This window comes from Hirundo rustica, chromosome 2 (assembly GCF_015227805.2).
Source record: "Hirundo rustica isolate bHirRus1 chromosome 2, bHirRus1.pri.v3, whole genome shotgun sequence".
NCBI lineage: Eukaryota > Metazoa > Chordata > Aves > Passeriformes > Hirundinidae > Hirundo > Hirundo rustica.
In genome coordinates, this window is record NC_053451.1 from 10148535 (window position 1) to 10167168 (window position 18634).

General features: G+C 35.3%; 1 protein-coding gene across 1 annotated transcript in view; it reads right to left on the reverse strand.

Annotated features, from left to right (window-relative positions):
* NCAM2 (neural cell adhesion molecule 2) overlaps positions 1-18634 on the reverse strand; it is a 285587-nt gene that overhangs the window by 128800 nt on the left and 138153 nt on the right. Inside the window, exons 2-6 of the mRNA XM_040056166.2 lie at positions 12304-12378; positions 11066-11272; positions 8720-8863; positions 5696-5833; positions 1207-1324 (exon numbers count right to left, since the gene is read on the reverse strand). Of these exons, the coding sequence (XP_039912100.1) occupies positions 1207-1324; positions 5696-5833; positions 8720-8863; positions 11066-11272; positions 12304-12378 (682 nt within the window). The remainder of the gene's footprint in view (positions 1-1206; positions 1325-5695; positions 5834-8719; positions 8864-11065; positions 11273-12303; positions 12379-18634) is intronic.

The window sequence follows — 18634 nt, forward strand, 5'->3', positions numbered from 1 at the left end:
TGGTCAGATAGGAGAGATATTTTAAAAAAATATTTCAAAGACATCAAATAAAAAGAATATGATTTGAATTTCATATCAGTTATTTGATTTGGGCTATATATATTTTGGGGTTCTTTTTCTTCCTCTTCACTAAAATTTGAATTCTTAGCCACATTAAAGAATTACCTTTGCATTCTATTTATTCACATCTCCTTGGATTCAATTTGCATAAGAGAAAAATTCAACTTCACAACTGACTTATGGCATAATAAGATTAAGGTATCAGTCAAAGGAAGAGAAACTTAATCTAACATTGTTCAAAGGTTCCAAAGGAGATGAAGAATTGATGGAAATAAGTTCTATGCCCATTTTGAAAATGGGACCTTTTAAATGACCTTTTAAACCACTTGAAATAATGTAAGTAGATGCAAATTATTCAGTCTAAAATAGAAATGGGCACTGGTATGAGGTATTGAGATACTTTATGTCCCAGGACTGATGCATATCTTCATTGAAATTGAAAGGACACAGAGCAAATAGATATTTAAATTTTCACAAATGTTATATTGTAAGTGTTCCCAAATGACATAGCTGTACTATGCTCATGTTATTGATATAATGAAAAAAACCACACATGAGATTTAAAAGCAATTCCATATTCAAAGCATTTTATACTTATAAAATTACATTAAGTTACACTGAAACTTATTCAATGAAACATTCCTGGGTCATACAAGCATCTAAATGTGTAGCTCTTTCTGAATCTCATTGAAATAGAGAGTTAAGGTTAGAATCTATTTTAACAAATGTGGAAAGCGTTACCTTTTTTTTATTAATATTGCTGACCTGTATTGGATACTTATTTTTTGCATAAATGCATATCTGTGCATTTATGTGCAAAAGTTGTTGTTAGGTTGCTCTTGTACTGTTTTTGAGATATGGACTTATTTCTTCTCCATTCACATATGAAGTAATCATGACAATATGGTATTTTTGTTACTTTTTACATTTACCTCGCTTGCTGGAAAGCTGATTGTAATTGAATTTGTGTGAGTCCATTCACACATTAATGCTTAATCTAGCCTTGGCAGTTAGAATAGAAATGGACAGAAAATTCTCTTAAAATTCAGTAGAGAAATTAAGGTTGCACAGCTTAATGAACGGTGATACAAAATAGGGATACATTAAAACAATGTGCTCTGATGTGGAGACCTCGATTGAACTCACCTGTACCAACTGATCTCAGGTGGTGGTGATCCAGTGGCTCTGCAGAACAAAGTTACTGCCTCTCCTCGATTTGCCGTGGCATTGAAGGATTTCTGTAGCAGAATGATTGCAGGAGGAACTGAAAAATAAAACATGATGTCCAATGAATGAAAAGTAAAAAAAAAAAAATTTTTTTGGTGTTTCTAAAGAGATTTAAAATGCAGGATACTTTGCAAATTTGAGAATTTAGGGTTACAGTTAGGGATCAAGTTACAATGTGAATAATTGTTAGTAGTATTTCTTTACTTTTCTTAAATAAAAGACTTTTAATATTATCAGGACATTTATAACCTTTTTCTTCATAGAATACATTTTTGAAAGTCTTTTTCAGCAGTTCTTCATTTTTCTTACAGAACATTCTAAGGTGACTGAAGTTACACCTAACGTATAAGGCAATACACACATATGACATAAAACTATGTACTGATGTTAAACTGTGTTTTTGAAAGAGAGATCAGTATGCATGAGTTGTGATTATGCATATTTGATTTGTTTTACTGAGCTCCAGCATACTTCCTGGGCAGGAATATCACCAGCTTCCAAAGGGCAAATGTGATAGAACCCAATGGGTGCAACCTACTGGTATTTTCAAGAATTTAATTTTGTCCTGATAGTGACAAATGTTTTCTGTTCTTGATGGGATGAAGTTATTATAAAAATAATAACATTGTTAAAATTAATAATAATAAAAATCAACATTTTATAACTGTTATAAAATCATAACAATTTGTGAAGTACCTCTACCCAACAGAAAAAATAGCAATAATATTTGAGACAGAACAACTCACAGGCTGATATTTAACGTATCTGTTTACATATCTGCTTCCATTAATTAGCAAGCAAATATGAAGTGTTCAAGGCCAGATTGGATGGAGATTTGAGCAACTGGGTCGAGCAGGTGTCCCTGAGCATGACAGGGGTTTGCAACTAGATGGCCTTTAAGGTCCCTCCAGTCCAAACTATTCTATGATTCTATGAAATATATAAATAAAAACAATCCAAGCAGATTGGATGGAAGTTGATATGTGGAGAAGAAGGAACACCATAGAAAATGAGAGGAAAAGGAAAAGATTAGAGCTTCACAAAATAGAGGTCAGCTAGCAAGAACATCCTGTGAGATGACAGAGTGACTCAGTTATCCTTTTTATCTTTATCAGTTATCTTTTTTATCTTTATTCTTCACTAGCGAAAAGATGAAACAGGCAACCCCAATGAACTTGCTTTTGGTGTTCCATTGCACACCACCGGATTTTTCTCACCCACTCTTGCAAACCAACTGTCGTGGCTTTTTACCAAATATTTCAGAAGCCTTTTCACTTCATAATCTTAAATATGTCAAATTAATATAAAACCACAAACCAGAATTATCAATTATAAGTATTTGTGTGTTGTTATGTACTTTTCACACTTTTTAATGGTGTGTTTTATAGTGTTTCACAGACCACTTCTTTCCTGTCTGAAATTGCATGGGTCATTACTCAGCATACAAAACTCTTCGGCTGTGCAAGAGGAATTTATTAATCTCCAATACCCCCTCCCCGCCTCTCCCCCCCCCCCACTGCTACTTAGAAAGCTTTTAATACGTTTTAGCTATTTTGCAGTGCATTCTAATGTCTAGACCTCAAAATATAGTTGGGAACATGAGGAGATAATGCTTCACTAGAAATAACAGGTTCTTCACTGTTCCCCATTAAGACCTACAGAATTGTGACTTGGTTCAGTGCTTCAATCTTCCAAGAGATACTTCAATCACAATGAAATGAAATATAATTTTCTCTTTTCAAAAGTAAAATTTTATTTTTCTCATAATTTTTCAAATAATAAATCTGTTTTTATGCTTATATGTACATAGGTTGGATCTAAATTGTAAAGCTACAAGAGGAAAAGAGAAATGAGATATGCTGGTAAGTCTCTCGTATTTAATGCTTGAAGCAGAGTGACAAAACTCAGTCCCATATAACTTTGTAAACAGTTCTCATTCATTAATTTCAGAGAGATCAGGATGACTATTTAATTTATGGAACTTCTCAGAGAGTAAAAAATAAATCTAAGTTGTATATTAGGGAAAAATAATTAAAAAGAAAGAAAAAAAAGAGTAGGGAAAAATAAAAAGAGACAAAAGAACAAGTAAAAGAAATTTTGGTTTGCAGGTGGACTTGAATTCTTTCATTCTCTTCTATGTCAACCATTTGTAACCACACAAAATCCTGACATTCAGACCTCACTGTAAATACAACTAGAAAACAAATGCTACAAAAATTTTAGTGTTGCAAGCAGAAAATAAGTATAAATATTAGATTTCTAAGAGATAATCCAGCTGTTGATTTCTTCCCCATTATAACCCTCCAAGGATTTCCATACATTGGAAATTACCCTGATATCAAACTTTGTTCCAAGATTTAATTATTTGTGAGTAAATTTGCAATCTGTTCATATGCAAACTTTAATTAAAAAAATATAAACCAGAACTACTATATTTAACGTGGTGTGCTTTCATGAAGTACCCCTAAGTTCTTTTGTTACAGTTTATCTTGCTTTGGAGACCTTACATACTGCTATCCTGGTTTAGTTGAAACCAGGACAACTTTTTCATTGGGTTCCATGCTCCTTAAGGGTCTCTTCCAATTCATGGCATTCTGTGATTCCTATTACAGAAATATAGATAGGGTAGATCTCCCACATTCCTGTAGATTCCACTGTGAGTATTACAAGACGCATAAATAAACAGTAAAGCATTAAATGTGAATAACTTTTACATACAAATACTTTCACCATAATATTTTCTTTTTATCAGAACATTAGATTCTCCAAAGTAGGTATCATTTCTGATTTCTCTTTTGGAAAAGGGGATGCAGTGGAAATATAGCCATGTAGCTTTTAGCTGCTATAGACTGAGCCTTCTTTTGTTTCTTCTTCTTCTTTTTTTTTTTTTTTTTTTTTTTTTTTTTTTTTTTTTTTTTTTTTTAATCCAGTTCATTTATAGGCTTTCCTTTTCACCAAATAAAAAAGACAATTTTTGTGGTTTTTTTTTTAATTTTAATGTTACTCTAAAAGCCATTTTGGATCAAGTTTTATCCATTCAACTGTATGTAGGTGAACCTATTAATTGCTATAAATGAAGCAGGAAATAGTTCTTAATTGATGTCACTCTACATGACCAAACATGTCATAATCACTTATTTGGCAGCTCCTTCTCCAAAGATGAAGTTTAGAGGTGAATGTTAACATTTTTGGCTAGAGTAATAATAAATGTACGAAGGACCGAATTTGTTTTTATAATTCAGCAATAAATGATGTAAAGTTGGACCATGGTTTGCAACCCAATGTTTTAGGTTAAATACAGACTCTCTCAGCTCAACTGTGTATAAATATCAGATAGAAATGAAAGGTAATCAGAGGTAGATTAATATCCCTGTACATAAATAGCAGCAGAAAAAAAATTCATCCAGCATTTTAAATGCTACCAGATGCACCATTGGAATTGTACATAACCAGGAGTTGTGGTAATGCAGCACCAGAATATATCACCTACAGCAATCTAGAGAATTCTGCCTCAGACATTGTTGCTTGACAACGTGGACTAAGAAATACCTGTGCCAGAATCTACTTCTCTTGCTGAAACTAGCTGTGAATTCACCTTACATAATGAATTATGTAAACCAGGGTTTGCTGAGAAGGACCAGTCAAGGGCAAAGCATTTAAAGCTCCAAATCTAAGACACACTGTGGAAGAATTTCACTGAAAGGCTGACATTAAACAGACTGCAGAGATAAAAAATGCCCTTTATGAATGGTGTCCTTTTCAGGCAATATGTGTAGAGACAGTCATCTTTCAACAGGTCAATGCTGAGTTTAAGAGAAGTTGAGTTAAATGCTCCATCTTGTCTTAATTAATTGATTTTTCTTCTTGGAGGTGTATTATAAACTACTAAAATGCATAATGCAAATTTTCAGGTAACTCCTCACATAGTTTATTCCTCACAAAAATAAAATTTGAAAAAATCTGTACCTGAGACTGTTAATGAAATGTATCTGTGACTTTCGGGACAGCTGTTAAGTACATTAACACAGTGCAGGTGAATAATTATGAAAAATCAAGTGTGTTTTTTAAGAGTAAATGACAGAACACTGGAAAATACCACTGAACTGAACTTCTATCATTGGAAATTCAAGTCTTGAAATAATTATTATTCTGTAAATGATGAATAATAATGATCCATGTTTTACACTTTTATCTTTACTCATATTATGAAATGCAATGAATTCTATTTACACAGTATAGTAGATTTTTTTCAATACTAATCAATCACATTTATAGGAAACCAATACTAAACAGACATGATGATTATATTAACCAAGTTAAGAAGGGTTTTTTAGAAGCTGATACATGTTAAAATAGGCCATAAAAATCAAATAAAGCAAACAGTCAATTCACCAACTTTACTCCTTACCATTCACAATAACAATTATGTCCCGAAAGTCAATTTCTCCTCTTGCTTCCACTCTTCCTTCACATCTGTATACTCCTTCATCACTTTTATTGATGTTAAGAATCTGAAGATTATTATTTGCTAATACTGCAAATCGATCTAGAAAAGAAAAGATCAAGTGACATAAATCAAGTAAATCAAGACAACATGAGGAATGCTAACTTAAATGAGTAAGTACTTTCTCTGTGCAATCTGAATGCTCATTGACAAAACTTTTGTACATTTAAAAGGAAAATTTAGGATGAGAAATTTGGGGTTTCTTCATTCCAAAAGACATTGAATTTCCCAGAATTCAATCTGAATTTTCTGTCCATAATTTCCTAGTTACTCCAAGGAATAATCAACAGTAAAGTTAAATTACAATTTTTTTGCAAAATGACTGGAATACTCATGAGCACTTACACAGAATGACACAAAGATTAAATGGGAAAAAAAATTCCAAACTCAAAAATTAAATTGAGAAATTTATAATAAAATAAGCAACAAAATGCTGTTTCCTTCTCTATCTAGACTGTCTTTGTGCCCATTCTACAGCCCAATGTTTAATGATTTTCAGCTTCCTAACTCTCCTTCCCTCCTCCCGTTCCTTTCTTCATTCACTCTTGATCAATGATATATTTCACTACCCTCTAACCCTTCACAGAAATGGGTACAAAGACATAAACCAAAAAAAGAAAGGACTCTATCTTCTGCAAAGGCCAGCATAAACTAAAATTCAATAGGTATTTTGAGGAGCTGAAGGACACTGTGAAATCAGACTCTGAAAGCCATGCACACACTTTCCTGCACATGCAGCAGCAAAATTATAATCTGCAGTAGTAAACTGGATCTGAATTTAATTTTTCTTCTCCCTTCTCTCTGAAGTAGTATATTGGGTTTATATGTTGATATGCTGGCTTCAAGAAGGAGCATGTTGGATCAGATATCCCCAGATATCCAAGGAAGACCCCATGCTGCAGCAAATTCATCCAGAACAGCTGCAGCCCAGAGAAAGGATCCACACTGGAACTGTTCCAGACTGACCATAGGCCCTATTCCCCAATCTCCCTTCATTCTTTGGGATGGACGCCGTAGAGGAGTCAGCAATGAAACAATAAGCTTGAGTCAGCAATGAAAGAGTAAAGTTCCTCTGGGAAGAAGGAGAAGGGAGATATTGCTTTAATTCTGTCTTTGTGTTTCACCATTCAACACTATTTAACTGGCAGTAAATTCAATTAATTTTCCCCTCCATCAAATCAATTTTGCTAATGCTGGTGAGCATTCTCCCTGTCTTAATCTCAACACATTTGTGGTCTCATTTTCTCCCATGATCTTGTGGTGTTTAGGTTGTTTTTGACAATATTTTTGGTCTGGGGGGACACAGAAGTGGTTTCTTTGAGAAGCTTCTAGAAGTTTCACCCATGTTTGAGATCCATTGCCAGCAGGGTCTAAGAAGCACCTGCCACTGGTCAAGGCCATCAGCAACAGCGGTAGCACCTCTGGGATAACAGATTTAAGAAAGGGAAAAGTCAGTGTGTAACAGCAATTGCAGCCAGGGGAGGAGTGAGAAGATGAGAGCAGAACCACCCTGCAGAGACCCAGGTCAGTGAAGAGGGAAGAAGAGCAGGTGTCAGAGATGAGATTCCCTGGCTGGCCATGGTGCAGACCATAGAGAGGCAGCTGTGCCCCTGCAGCCACAAGGGAGCAGAGATCCACCTGTAGTCCCTGGATGACCTGGTCTGACCAGGTGGGTGCCTGAAGGAGGCTGTGATCCTGTGGGAAACTCATGCTGGAGCAGGCTCCTGTGAACCCATGGAGGAACCTGTGCCACAGCAGATGCCCATGAGGGACCCATACTAGAGTGGCTCTTGGAGAACTGCAGGCTGTTGGAAGGATTGCTGAAGTTCATGGAGGTGTCCCCACACCGGAGCAGGAGAAGAGTGTGAGGAGTCCTTCCCTGAGGAGGAAGGAGCAGCAGACACAATGTTTGGAGTCATGTGAAGCCCGAGAAGAAAGAAGGTGTGAGGAAAAGGTGCATTTTAAGACTTTTATTTCTCACTCTCCTACTCTGATTACGTTGGCAATTACGTTTTCCTTGAGTCAAGTCTGTTTTGCCCATGATGCCAATTGGCCAGTGTTTTCTCCCTGCCCTTATCTCGATCCATGAGCCTTTTATTATATTTTTCCTCCCCTGTCCAGTTGTAGAGCAGGTGATTGAGCAGCTTTGGTGACACCTGGTATCCAGCCAAGGTCAACCTCTTCAGTCAATATTAGTCAATATTGACTACCACCAAAACTAGTCAATATTAATGCATTCTGAGGAGAATGACTTCCTGCAATTCACTGAATGTGTGTGTTTTGAAGAACCTGTACTCCTGTTATTTCGCTGTTGCTCTTGTTCTATTTTGCACCTTTCAGTATTGGAGGATGATGAGATTTAGCAGCTTTCAGTTTTAACTAGCAAACAAATGACTTTTGTACCAGTAGCAAGAATTCTACCATAAAATGAGGAGAGAAATGAAAAACAAAAAAGAGAACCATGCTTCACCTGATAGGAGTACACAGGACATTAACATCATCAACATATTTATACTAATTATGTCTGGTTTGTTAAAGTTATGCTTGAATATTAATACCATTTCATACACTATCACATACAAAATATAATATAATTTCCTGTTCTGCTCCTACACGATTATCTAAACAGAACCAGGCCTCCAAATGTTTTGAAAAGGTGAGATCCAGCCCCTCTTTAAGCATTTAAGAATTGGTAAATCTTACTTTTTTTGTTTGGTTTTTTTTATCACAGACATGCAAAGTGTGAGATGAATGACAGGGCTGGAGGTGATCTCCATTCCTATAAAATACTGAAAAAATGATGGTTCACTTAGTATCAGGAAACAAAAATCTAAATATTGCCTGGATAAAATGTGATTAGTCCTTTTGTAAAATACTGTTCTCATATTAATTGGAATGTATAACTTAAAGAGTTACCAAAATACTAACTGTCAGCAATAGTTGTGACTTCCTCATTCCGATACAGCCAGCTGACAATAGGAGCAGGTGAACTCGTAACACGGCAAACAACTTCTGCATCTTCTCCCTGCCTGAACTCTTGTGGAGAAACTATGTCCCGAAAAGTGAGCTTTTCTGAAAAGGAAAAAAAAAAAAAAAAAGAAAACAGAATACGGTAAGAATCTTACACTTAACTTAGCATTAAAATTATATGCAACAGCAAATAAGATAAATACTACTACTAAAGATTCTCATTGTGATAATACGGAAATATTTCCATAATATAATTTTCCCAAATAAGACTCAAATAGTCCTGGGCTTATGCTTTGCCTGAAAAAATTACTTTACAATCTGCAGGTTTTATACATGTAATTTCATTGCTTTCAGTGTTCCAAAACACTGTTTTTAAACTTTAGGTCTTAGAAGTTTAGATATTCATTTTGATAGTTTATTTACTCTCTTGTGGGATTTATTCCTCATTATTCTGTTATTGAATTAAATCCTCAAGGTTTTTATTCTATCAAAACTTCCATAAGAAACATTAAAATTTGGAAAATTCTCACTAGAAAAGTAGAGCTTTTGCCTCACTGAGAAAAACAGCAGCTGAGTAAAATACAACATTTAAAAGCCAGTGAGAAACTATTAGGTCCATATAACTATTAGGTCATAAGAGATTGTAGCATTATTTTTAGGAACTAGTAAGATTGTTTTAGGTCTGCTGAGTCTTTTAATTTTTCCAGGCTCAAATAACCAAATGATATTGGATTTTCCACCTGTCGAAAAAATTCAATATATTCAGAAGTCAAAGTTGGTATTAATTGTGGATTTCATATAAGATCTAATGCAGTTGACTAGGAAAAAAAAAAATTGTGGAATAATTTCTTGCACGGAGAATAAACAACATCTCGCATCAAAGATGGCCGGTTATATTTTAGAATAAACTTAGGGGAGCTTAAGCCAGAGATGCAGCTTCACCTCGGCTTTTTTTGTATGGATATGAAAGCAGGCTCAAATAATCCACACATTTCCCACAGCAGAGGGAGCACAATTTTTTTGTTATATCTTGCATTTGTATGAAGTCAGGGAAAAAAACCTCTCACAGACATCTGAGAATCCTAAGAACCAGGCCCCAAGACTACCAACAAGTTATCCTGCTTTTTTCTTACATCACAAATATGAATAAGGAAATTTTACATGTCTGTTCCCACAAACCTTGACATTTCTTGTGTAGGCTTTTGGTTTTCTCTGAACTCAGAATTATTAAAATTAACACATGCAAATGCTTCTAAAGACTTCTACCTTTCTCAACATTCTGCTAATGGAGTCACTGGCAGTTTTATGCATACAAATGAATTCCTGAAAATTTGAAATCCTTTCATTTGTGAGGTTTCAAGCCATCATATAATTGCTTATATCTGCTACCCCCCCTTTTATCAGAAGACTCTTTAAAAATTGCATGTCTTTTGTTATCTGAGTTATCTGTTCCTCTCAGAAGCAGTGTTTTACCATTCTACTCTGTATTTTCTGTCTCATTGTAATTCCTTCACATTGAAAAAACCTGTTCTCCAGTGAAATGAGATCCTAACTCAGCTGAACGGCTGCTGGTATATGTCCCATCCTTTCACCAACAAAGACCTTGCCTTACATATTCACTGTGCTTGTTTAATGACCAGCTTTTAGGCATTTTAGATTGATCTAAAGAATGTGATGCAATGTAGTTATTCAACACTGAGGAAAAAAAGCCTATTCAAATCTCTCAGAGACTCTCATACTACAATGGAATGTATTTATTTTTCAAATATACTCTTCAAGTAGTTGCTTGCAATTGAAATCCATTCTGGTTATTTATCACACTAAGCTTTAATGCTTTATCTCAAAACTCTTTCATAAGGCAAAGAATAGAAAAAGACAGATTAAAATAATAATGCAGTAAAAACTCCACTTTTTAAATTTCATATATTGCACTTCCTGCACTTTTGTTTATGCACATATTTGTAATATTGTGTAATTTGTAAACTGTACACACACCTGTAATACAAATTATACTGGTCAATTTTTTTAATTCCTATTTTCTTATTTCTTTGAGGGGCATAGAGTGCACCCTCATAAGATGCCATTCTAAAATATGGGGGAAAGGCCATCTACAATACTTAGAGGTGGCCCTCCATTTAATTCAAGTATTTGTCATAATGTCTATTTGCTAAACTGCAGGATATGCAATTATTTGGAAGATAAAGTTCAAAGCTTGGGATGATATCTTGAGAGGCTTTACTTTCTCAATGCTAGTGGCTTTTAAAACACAGTCTTTTATTTGTTAATTGATAGTATTTTACTTACGATAAATCTCCAAAACTACAGTAGCTTCTTGAGTTTGTCCTTTAGTATCTGTTGCTTGGCACCGGTATATACCAGCATCTTCTATGTTTGCGTTATAAATGGTGAGACGTGACCGAACACCTTCCTTCTGAACAACCACCCTCTGACCTGAAATGATCTTCTCTCCTTGCGGGTTGTACCAGTCTATGTTCTCAGGCTCACCAATGGCTACAAACAAAACCAAAACCCATCCAAATTTAGACATTTAGAAGGACATCATGCAATGCAAATGCCTACCCAATGCACAGTCAGGAATTTGAGCAAAATTCAGGAAGAATTTTTTCATGGAAAGGGTTGTCAAGCACTGGGTACCCAGGGAGATGGTGGAATCATCCTTGAGGTGTTCAGGGGACAACTGGGTGTGACACAGAGTGCCATGCTCTAGTTGACAAGGTGGTGATCAGTCAAAACTTGGACTTGACAGTCTTGGAGGTCTTTTCCACTTAAGTGATTCTGTGATTCTATAATGTCAGCTAATTGCTAAATTATGCTAGTTGTAAGAAAGACAAGCAGGACAAAACTGCAGTTGTAAGAAAGACAAGCAGGACAAAACTGCAGGCAGATGTACGATCATTGAGACAGGGTAAATAGCAGCTCAAGAATCTCAAGAGAGGAAAAAAAACAACCAAAAACCCACAGAACAGTAAAAAGTCTTATAAGAAAGAATCAGGCTGTCCAGCAGTGACTGGGTCAACAGGTGAAGTCATCAGGCAATTGCACTGTCAGTGCAGTCACGCCATATGTCACTGTCAATGGAAGATCTCAACTCAGCAACATCAAGGATCCATATCAATCAGCTGCAAATGCAAATTCTTCTCCTCCTGACTGATTACTGCCTCACCAGAAAAAAAAAAAAAAAATCTCCTTGGCTGTCTCATTAGGTTGGAGAGAATTTGATTCCTTAGTTTAAATAAATGACAATATTTTAACTACAAAAACATCCTAACAGATATAAACTACCTGTACTGATATAGAGAATTCAAACTGATTCAGTGTATGAAATAAAGAGATCCTAGACTGAAAATGTGAAGCCAGTGAAGTTCTAATATTTGCCACAGTTCTCAGAAGTCAATGTGAATATACAATAATATGTTAATTTAATATTGTGAAACAACTACTTTAGTTACAAATACATAAAAATTTCAAAATTGAAAAAAATTACATGCCTACAAATAAAATTTGTATTTTATTGTACATACCTGTGCATGTGAAGAACTTGGATTCACCCACACTGAGCTCAACTTTGCTAAGTGAAATTGTTACTTGAAGTAAAGCTGAAAAATATAAAGTTAATTGTAAATTCATTTGAGAATTTATCAGTTTAAGTCTTATATTGTCAGGTTTTATATTGTGTTCATTCTATATATAGAACTTGTTCTCAAAGTATGAAAATTCAACTAAACATTGTTATGTTTTGAATTAAAGTACATATAGAGATAAACAATTTAAATGAGGATGTTTCACAATGGTGACAGCCTTATGTCCCAAACCTGAAGATAAAATTAAAGAAGGGGGAAAAAAAAAAAAAAGGAAAAAGTGATATAAATATACATGAACATAAAACTAGAAATTCAGTGAGAAAAAGGTAATTTGTAACACACAGACTGAACAAGGGTAACTCATGCCTGACCAACTCCACCACCTTCTAGGATAAAATTACTAGTTTTGTGCCCAAGAGAAGAACAGTGGGTGGCAAATATCTTGACTTTATCAAGGCTTTTGGCATTCCCTCCCACAATAGACTCATATGCAAGTGTATTGGATATAAAAAGCAAGGTTTTGTTAGTGGGGCTGGTTGCAGGGGAGGGAGTTCAGAGGTTGTGCTGTGACAGATACAGGAAGTTCTAGCTGGGTCACTGCAGGACACAGCTGAGAGGGCTGAAGGAGTTTGGAGAACCTCTTTGAAGTCCAAAGAGAGAGACAAGAAAGCCAAAGTGACAAGAGGTGCTCCATGGCACACTTGGTAACCCTCCAGGACTCGTCAATGCATGGGCCCAGGAGAGAGCAAATACATCCTGAAAGAACTGTGGATAACACACAATAGAACAGAGGAAATGAGTCAGCCAGAAGGAGCAGTGTAAGAAAAGAGTGAAAAAGAAGGAATGGCAGAAAGAAAGCACTGTGTCCTCACCCCAGCCTCTTACATTATCCATCACCTCACTGAATGGACTGTTACCTGCATGGGTGGTGATAATAAGGGTACTGAAGGCCAGGAATGGGAAGGAGGCAGGAAGCTGTTTTCCCTAAGTCTCTTAAATCTCTAGCTTTTTTTTTATGTGATAAATTTTACCCATGAATATAACTTTAAAACTTGCTAAAACCCACAACTATTCAGTTCCATTGATAGTAAAAATTAAAAAAAGCTGAGCACAGAAAAACTATCAGCAAAATACTATCCATAGATATTAACATGAGAACTATTACAATTAAAAGTGCAATGAAATAGATTTGCTATTAACTTTATGCAATTAGCCTAAACAAGCACGAATTAGACCAGATGTGAATTTTTTGTTCCAATAGTCATATCAAAAGCTACACCAAAAGAGGCAAAGAAAACTGAAGATTGTTTCAGTATCAGTCTGCCAACCTAAATTTAACAGAACTGGGTATTTTCCACAAAAATTTCCAACAAACAAACAAAATTAAACATCAAATATCAGTACAGCACATAGAATTTTTCATAAGATTTCCTGAATTGTGAACCCTTTTCCTAAGAAGATCATCACAACTGATTTTTAATTTTTTTTTTTTTAAGTTTTACTTTATGGTGTAATAAGAATCAAGGAGTAATAAATCATCCAAGAGGCTACTCCAAGCCTCATTTCTTTATTTACCTGTCAATTAAAGCTTTACTATAGCTCCAAGACCTATGACTGCTTCTGGAAACCAAGGTACTAAAAAATACAGCCATGGAAGACCTTCAAGCCACTTGAAGAGCTTGGATATTTATTTCACATCACAGACTCGCTTTTTAGGCTCTATGCTATCATTTTTCTGGTACCATATTCTTTTAAAGAGCAGTCTTGTACATATGCTTCAAAAATATATGATAGCAGTTCAGCAGTGTTGCTTCAAGGATAATTGCATTGCTTATTTCCAATAACTGATGTTAAACTACATAAATGCAATAGATTAGGTAATACATGTGAAGTAGAATGTAAGAGTTGGTATGATGAGAGGTGAAAAAGTAAGAAAATATTTTTCCTTCATAAATTAAATAAGTGTTTGAGATTGTAACGCAGCTTCGGCAAAGGACTCAAAGCCAAATAGATTTCTTAGCATGAGTGTAACTATATAAACTCTGTGGAGACAAGCTACATCTCTGAAACCAAAAAGAAATCTTTTTTTCTGCATATGTTACTTTAATATTCACAAAATAGAAAAATATAAGACCATCTGTCCCATTTTCTCAGCCTCATCATTTTCCTAGCTCTGCTTGATATAAATAAAAATATTGCTTCATGCAACCTAGGAGGAAAAATATTGCCCAATCTATTAATCTAGAAATCTCTGCTTTTTAGTAGTCGGCAAATATTCAAGTATGAAACTAGGAGAATACTCGCTTTTTAATTATTGAAAGCAAAATATTGCAAAGAGACAACACATTCAGAAAATTTCACCATACTTCCAAATCTGTCTCAAGAACTACAGATAGTATAAGGGCTGATCAATGTGGCAGAAACTCAGCTGCAAATTATCACAACTCAAATTATTACTGTACACTAACTAAGGGATTTACTAAAAAGTGTAGATATTCACATCTGGCTGCCATGAATCTCTTTGGATACACAGGCAAATGCTTATTTTATCAGATCAGTGGAGATACTGCCAAAATTTAGTAGAGGCGTTAAACTAAGCCCAGAAACAAACAGTACCTTCTTGACAGATCTGAAAAAGTACTTTCTCTTCCCATGTTTCCAAGAATATCATCTAACTACTTATTCAGAAGAAAAAAAAAAAAAAAAAAAAAAAATTGGAAAAAGGCAAGATGTAAAAGATCTATTTGAGTAGAAGACTGGGGAGTGTAATGCTACTGTAGTACAGCTGTTCTGGGAAAAGTGAATTCATTCAGGGCTTCTCTCACTCTTTGGTACACGTCCAATTTCATAGCAAAATAAAAGAGCAGTACAAGAACTAGGTGATACAACCAATCCCTTCCCTTTTGATCAGAGTCATTATAAAGGAATTAGTATCAGTTGTAATATACTAAGAGGATTCTGCTGAATTATTCCTTAATGGGTTTAAAAATCTCTAAGGAAGATAAGTAAGAACAGTAATGAGAGGTCCATTTGTACTGTTAAATATGGAGACTGACTGCATTCATAAGGACTAATATTTAGTATACTAATTGATTTCAGTCCCATTAGCAGCAGTAGCCTTCGGGTTTCAGAACTAACATCACAAATCTGTGATAGGTATCTGCGCAGATGATCACCCAATGCAACAGCGCCATCAGTAGGAGGTTACAAAAATTGTAGCAGTAAGTCACGTGTACTTCTACTGTCCCTTAGCAATATATCAAAACACTGTCAAAGCGTATACTATATAAATGTACATTTAAATATATATAAAAGATATACAAGACACTAAAAAGGTAAAAGGGGTGATATTTTAATAAAATCTGAAAACAAATATTGAGTAAAGCTCTGCTTCAATTAATAAACCCACCCAACATCTTCCTGATAATTCCATTTCTTAAAAAAAAAAAAATCCCACCCAAGCACTGATAAAACTTGAAAAAACTTCCTTTTGTCTGTATTGGAAAGACACCAGTAACAAAGCATATCATATTCTGTTGTAGTTTCTACAATATAAGTTGCATAAAACATAGTTAAACAGCTTTATGCTACATTAATACATCTGAATAAATTTTTGAATTTACTTTTGAACCATTAGACATCACTCAGCTGTGGAGGGGTGTTTCCTAATCTTTTGGACTGCAAATTATCTAAAGGGGAGAGGTTATTGGGAAGACAGTAAAAGGAAAGTATGCAGCTCTGAAGACAAAGCAAGGCATAACTTGAGATCAACATAGAGCTAAGGGAAGCAGTGACAGCTACAGACATTCCTTTGGATATCTTTGGCACTGGCTTCTAAGAAAAACAAGTAGACTGCAAGATTTGGCTGAGATGACTGTTTTCTTTGGGAAGGACCTAATTCTGTTTAGTGTAAGTTCTCTGACAGAACTACACCCTTGGCTATTGGTGTTTGTCTTGATTTAGTAAGCAAGCTTACTTAGGTGATGTGGTTTTATTTTCAGTAAATGATTTAACGTCTATTTAATATATGCTTAGAAAACTAGGCTTCATTATCCTTGAGCATGAAGGAATTAATATGTTTTTAAGCGGTATCAAATTCAGTCCCAGGGCAACTACTCACTCAGGTAATCTCTCTATTCTTTATTATGCAGAATTTTGAAAATATTGTTTAAGTCTACTGATGCCCAGATAAAAGTGAATGGGCTTTGAATGAAAATTACACAAACATTGAAGAAATTGATTGTCTCTTAAAATTCTAATACTTTATAATTTAAATATACTTTGAAACACCATTGAAAAAACACTTGATGGGATTTTTTTTTTTAATTTTTATTTTTCTTTAAAACTGTATTTTAGACCATTCGGACCTCTAAGCTGAAATGGGGAAACATAAATTAGTAAATACACAATTGTCATAGGTTAGCACAGTTTAGATTTTAGTTATGGAGAAATGTGGAATGTATTTTCGGGTCAGGACCTGGGAATTGCTTTAGAAAGGACAGGGACCTGTCAGAAGATTAGTGGGAATATTGGCATCTGTACTGACCACTGAGAATGTCAATTGTGACTTTGGGCAGTACCCACATAAAACCCCCTGATTTCCTGCAGGTCAATCCTTTTTTCCTTTTGGCCAGAGAGAGAAGGTAACATCGTGCAGCAGCCGGGGGTCAGCCGGGCCCTGCCGCCCCGGCCGTGCAGCCAGGTCTGTGCTTACCTGGGCCCGTACGAGGAGCGGCCCTGGCCGGGCTCTGCCTCCAGGCCCCATCCGCTGCCAGCAAGGGCAGGTCTGGCCGGGCCCCTGATACCAACAATGTGCCAGGCTGGGCTGGGGCCCACCCTGATTTAAACGGAGGGGTGGGCAAAAATAAGCATTTATGATCCTGCCTGTTTTTTTTTTTTTTTTTTTTTTTTTTTGTTTTGGTTTTTTTTTTTTTTTTTTTTTTTTGTTTTTTTTTTTTTGTTTTTTGTTTTTTTTTTTTTTTTTGTTTTTTTTTTTTTTTTTTGTTTTTTTTTTTTTTTTTTTTTTTTTTTTTTTTTTCCGGACTGCCCGTGTACTCTGATCTCTGATCTTTCTGCGTGAGTTCTTCCCCCCACCTCACTAGCACAACCTTGAAAATCTTAACACCATGAGCTGCCACAAGACAGAAAAAGACTCTGGCCAGATTTAACCTTTTCCTGGAAACATGAAGCTTCCAAGGCCTAACCCTTCCCTGAGAGAGAAAAGAAAGGGACAGAGTGAACATAGAGAAGAAACAGCATGAAGTCAGTGGAGCGAGAGTGAAAAGACTGTTGGGACAGGGAGTTGAGGAGTTTGTCATTCCATCCTTATTGAGCCATAGAAATTAACTTTATATTTAACCCTTTAAATGATGGGAAAGATATGCATTTAGGGAGATGATTGTTTAGATTTGTGTGTGGATTTGAGCAAAAATGTTTGTGATGGATTAAGTGATATTAACCCCATAAGATGCTTGAACAGAGACAGAGATGAGAAGCCCCCTGTGCCAGTGAAGAAGTGAGAAGATATCTCTGTGCCTTGAGATGAAGAATTCTTTGCCTTTGGAGTTATTCATCTTTAAAAGGTGACACCCCAGTATGCAAGAGTCTAAGGTCCATGACCCATAAGCAGCTTGGGAAACTGCTCCTGGGAGGGGTCACAAAGGGAGGTTTCCTCTGGCAGCTGTTTTTGTGACAGCTGAAACCCACAAGGGGACTGCTTTAGGTTGTCAGTGGGATCCATGACTCTGAGAGAGACTCTTCTAAAGAACTGATGAAAGATTATTTTCCAATGGTGAAACTGACTGAAAATCACAGGTTTTGTCTCTTTATATTGTTTTGTAGGAAAGGTAACAGTTTTTAGGGAGATGGAAGAGTGTTTTTGGAGTTTCATTCTGTTTTGCTTTATTTTTTTCCCAAGTTTCTTTTTCCATTCTTTTAGTGTGTGTTAATAAAACTATTTGTTCATTTTTAAGCTTGAGCCTGCTTTACTTTTCTCCTAATCTCTCTCCCACAGAAAAGGAATAAACAATAACACCACTACACTAAATTTGGCAACCAGAATTTGGTGAACGTGAAACCACTACATTAATTTGTGTTTCTGCCCGCTTATTGAATTAAAAACATTCCAACAATTAACTTGTTAAGTATCAGACAGTTCAAGAGAATTTTATTTTATGGCAAATGCTTGAGTTCTTTTTAAATATCTGAATAGGTTAAGCTTTCTTAACTACTAATTCAGCAAAGTAAGAAATACAAATCCAAAAAATCTTTA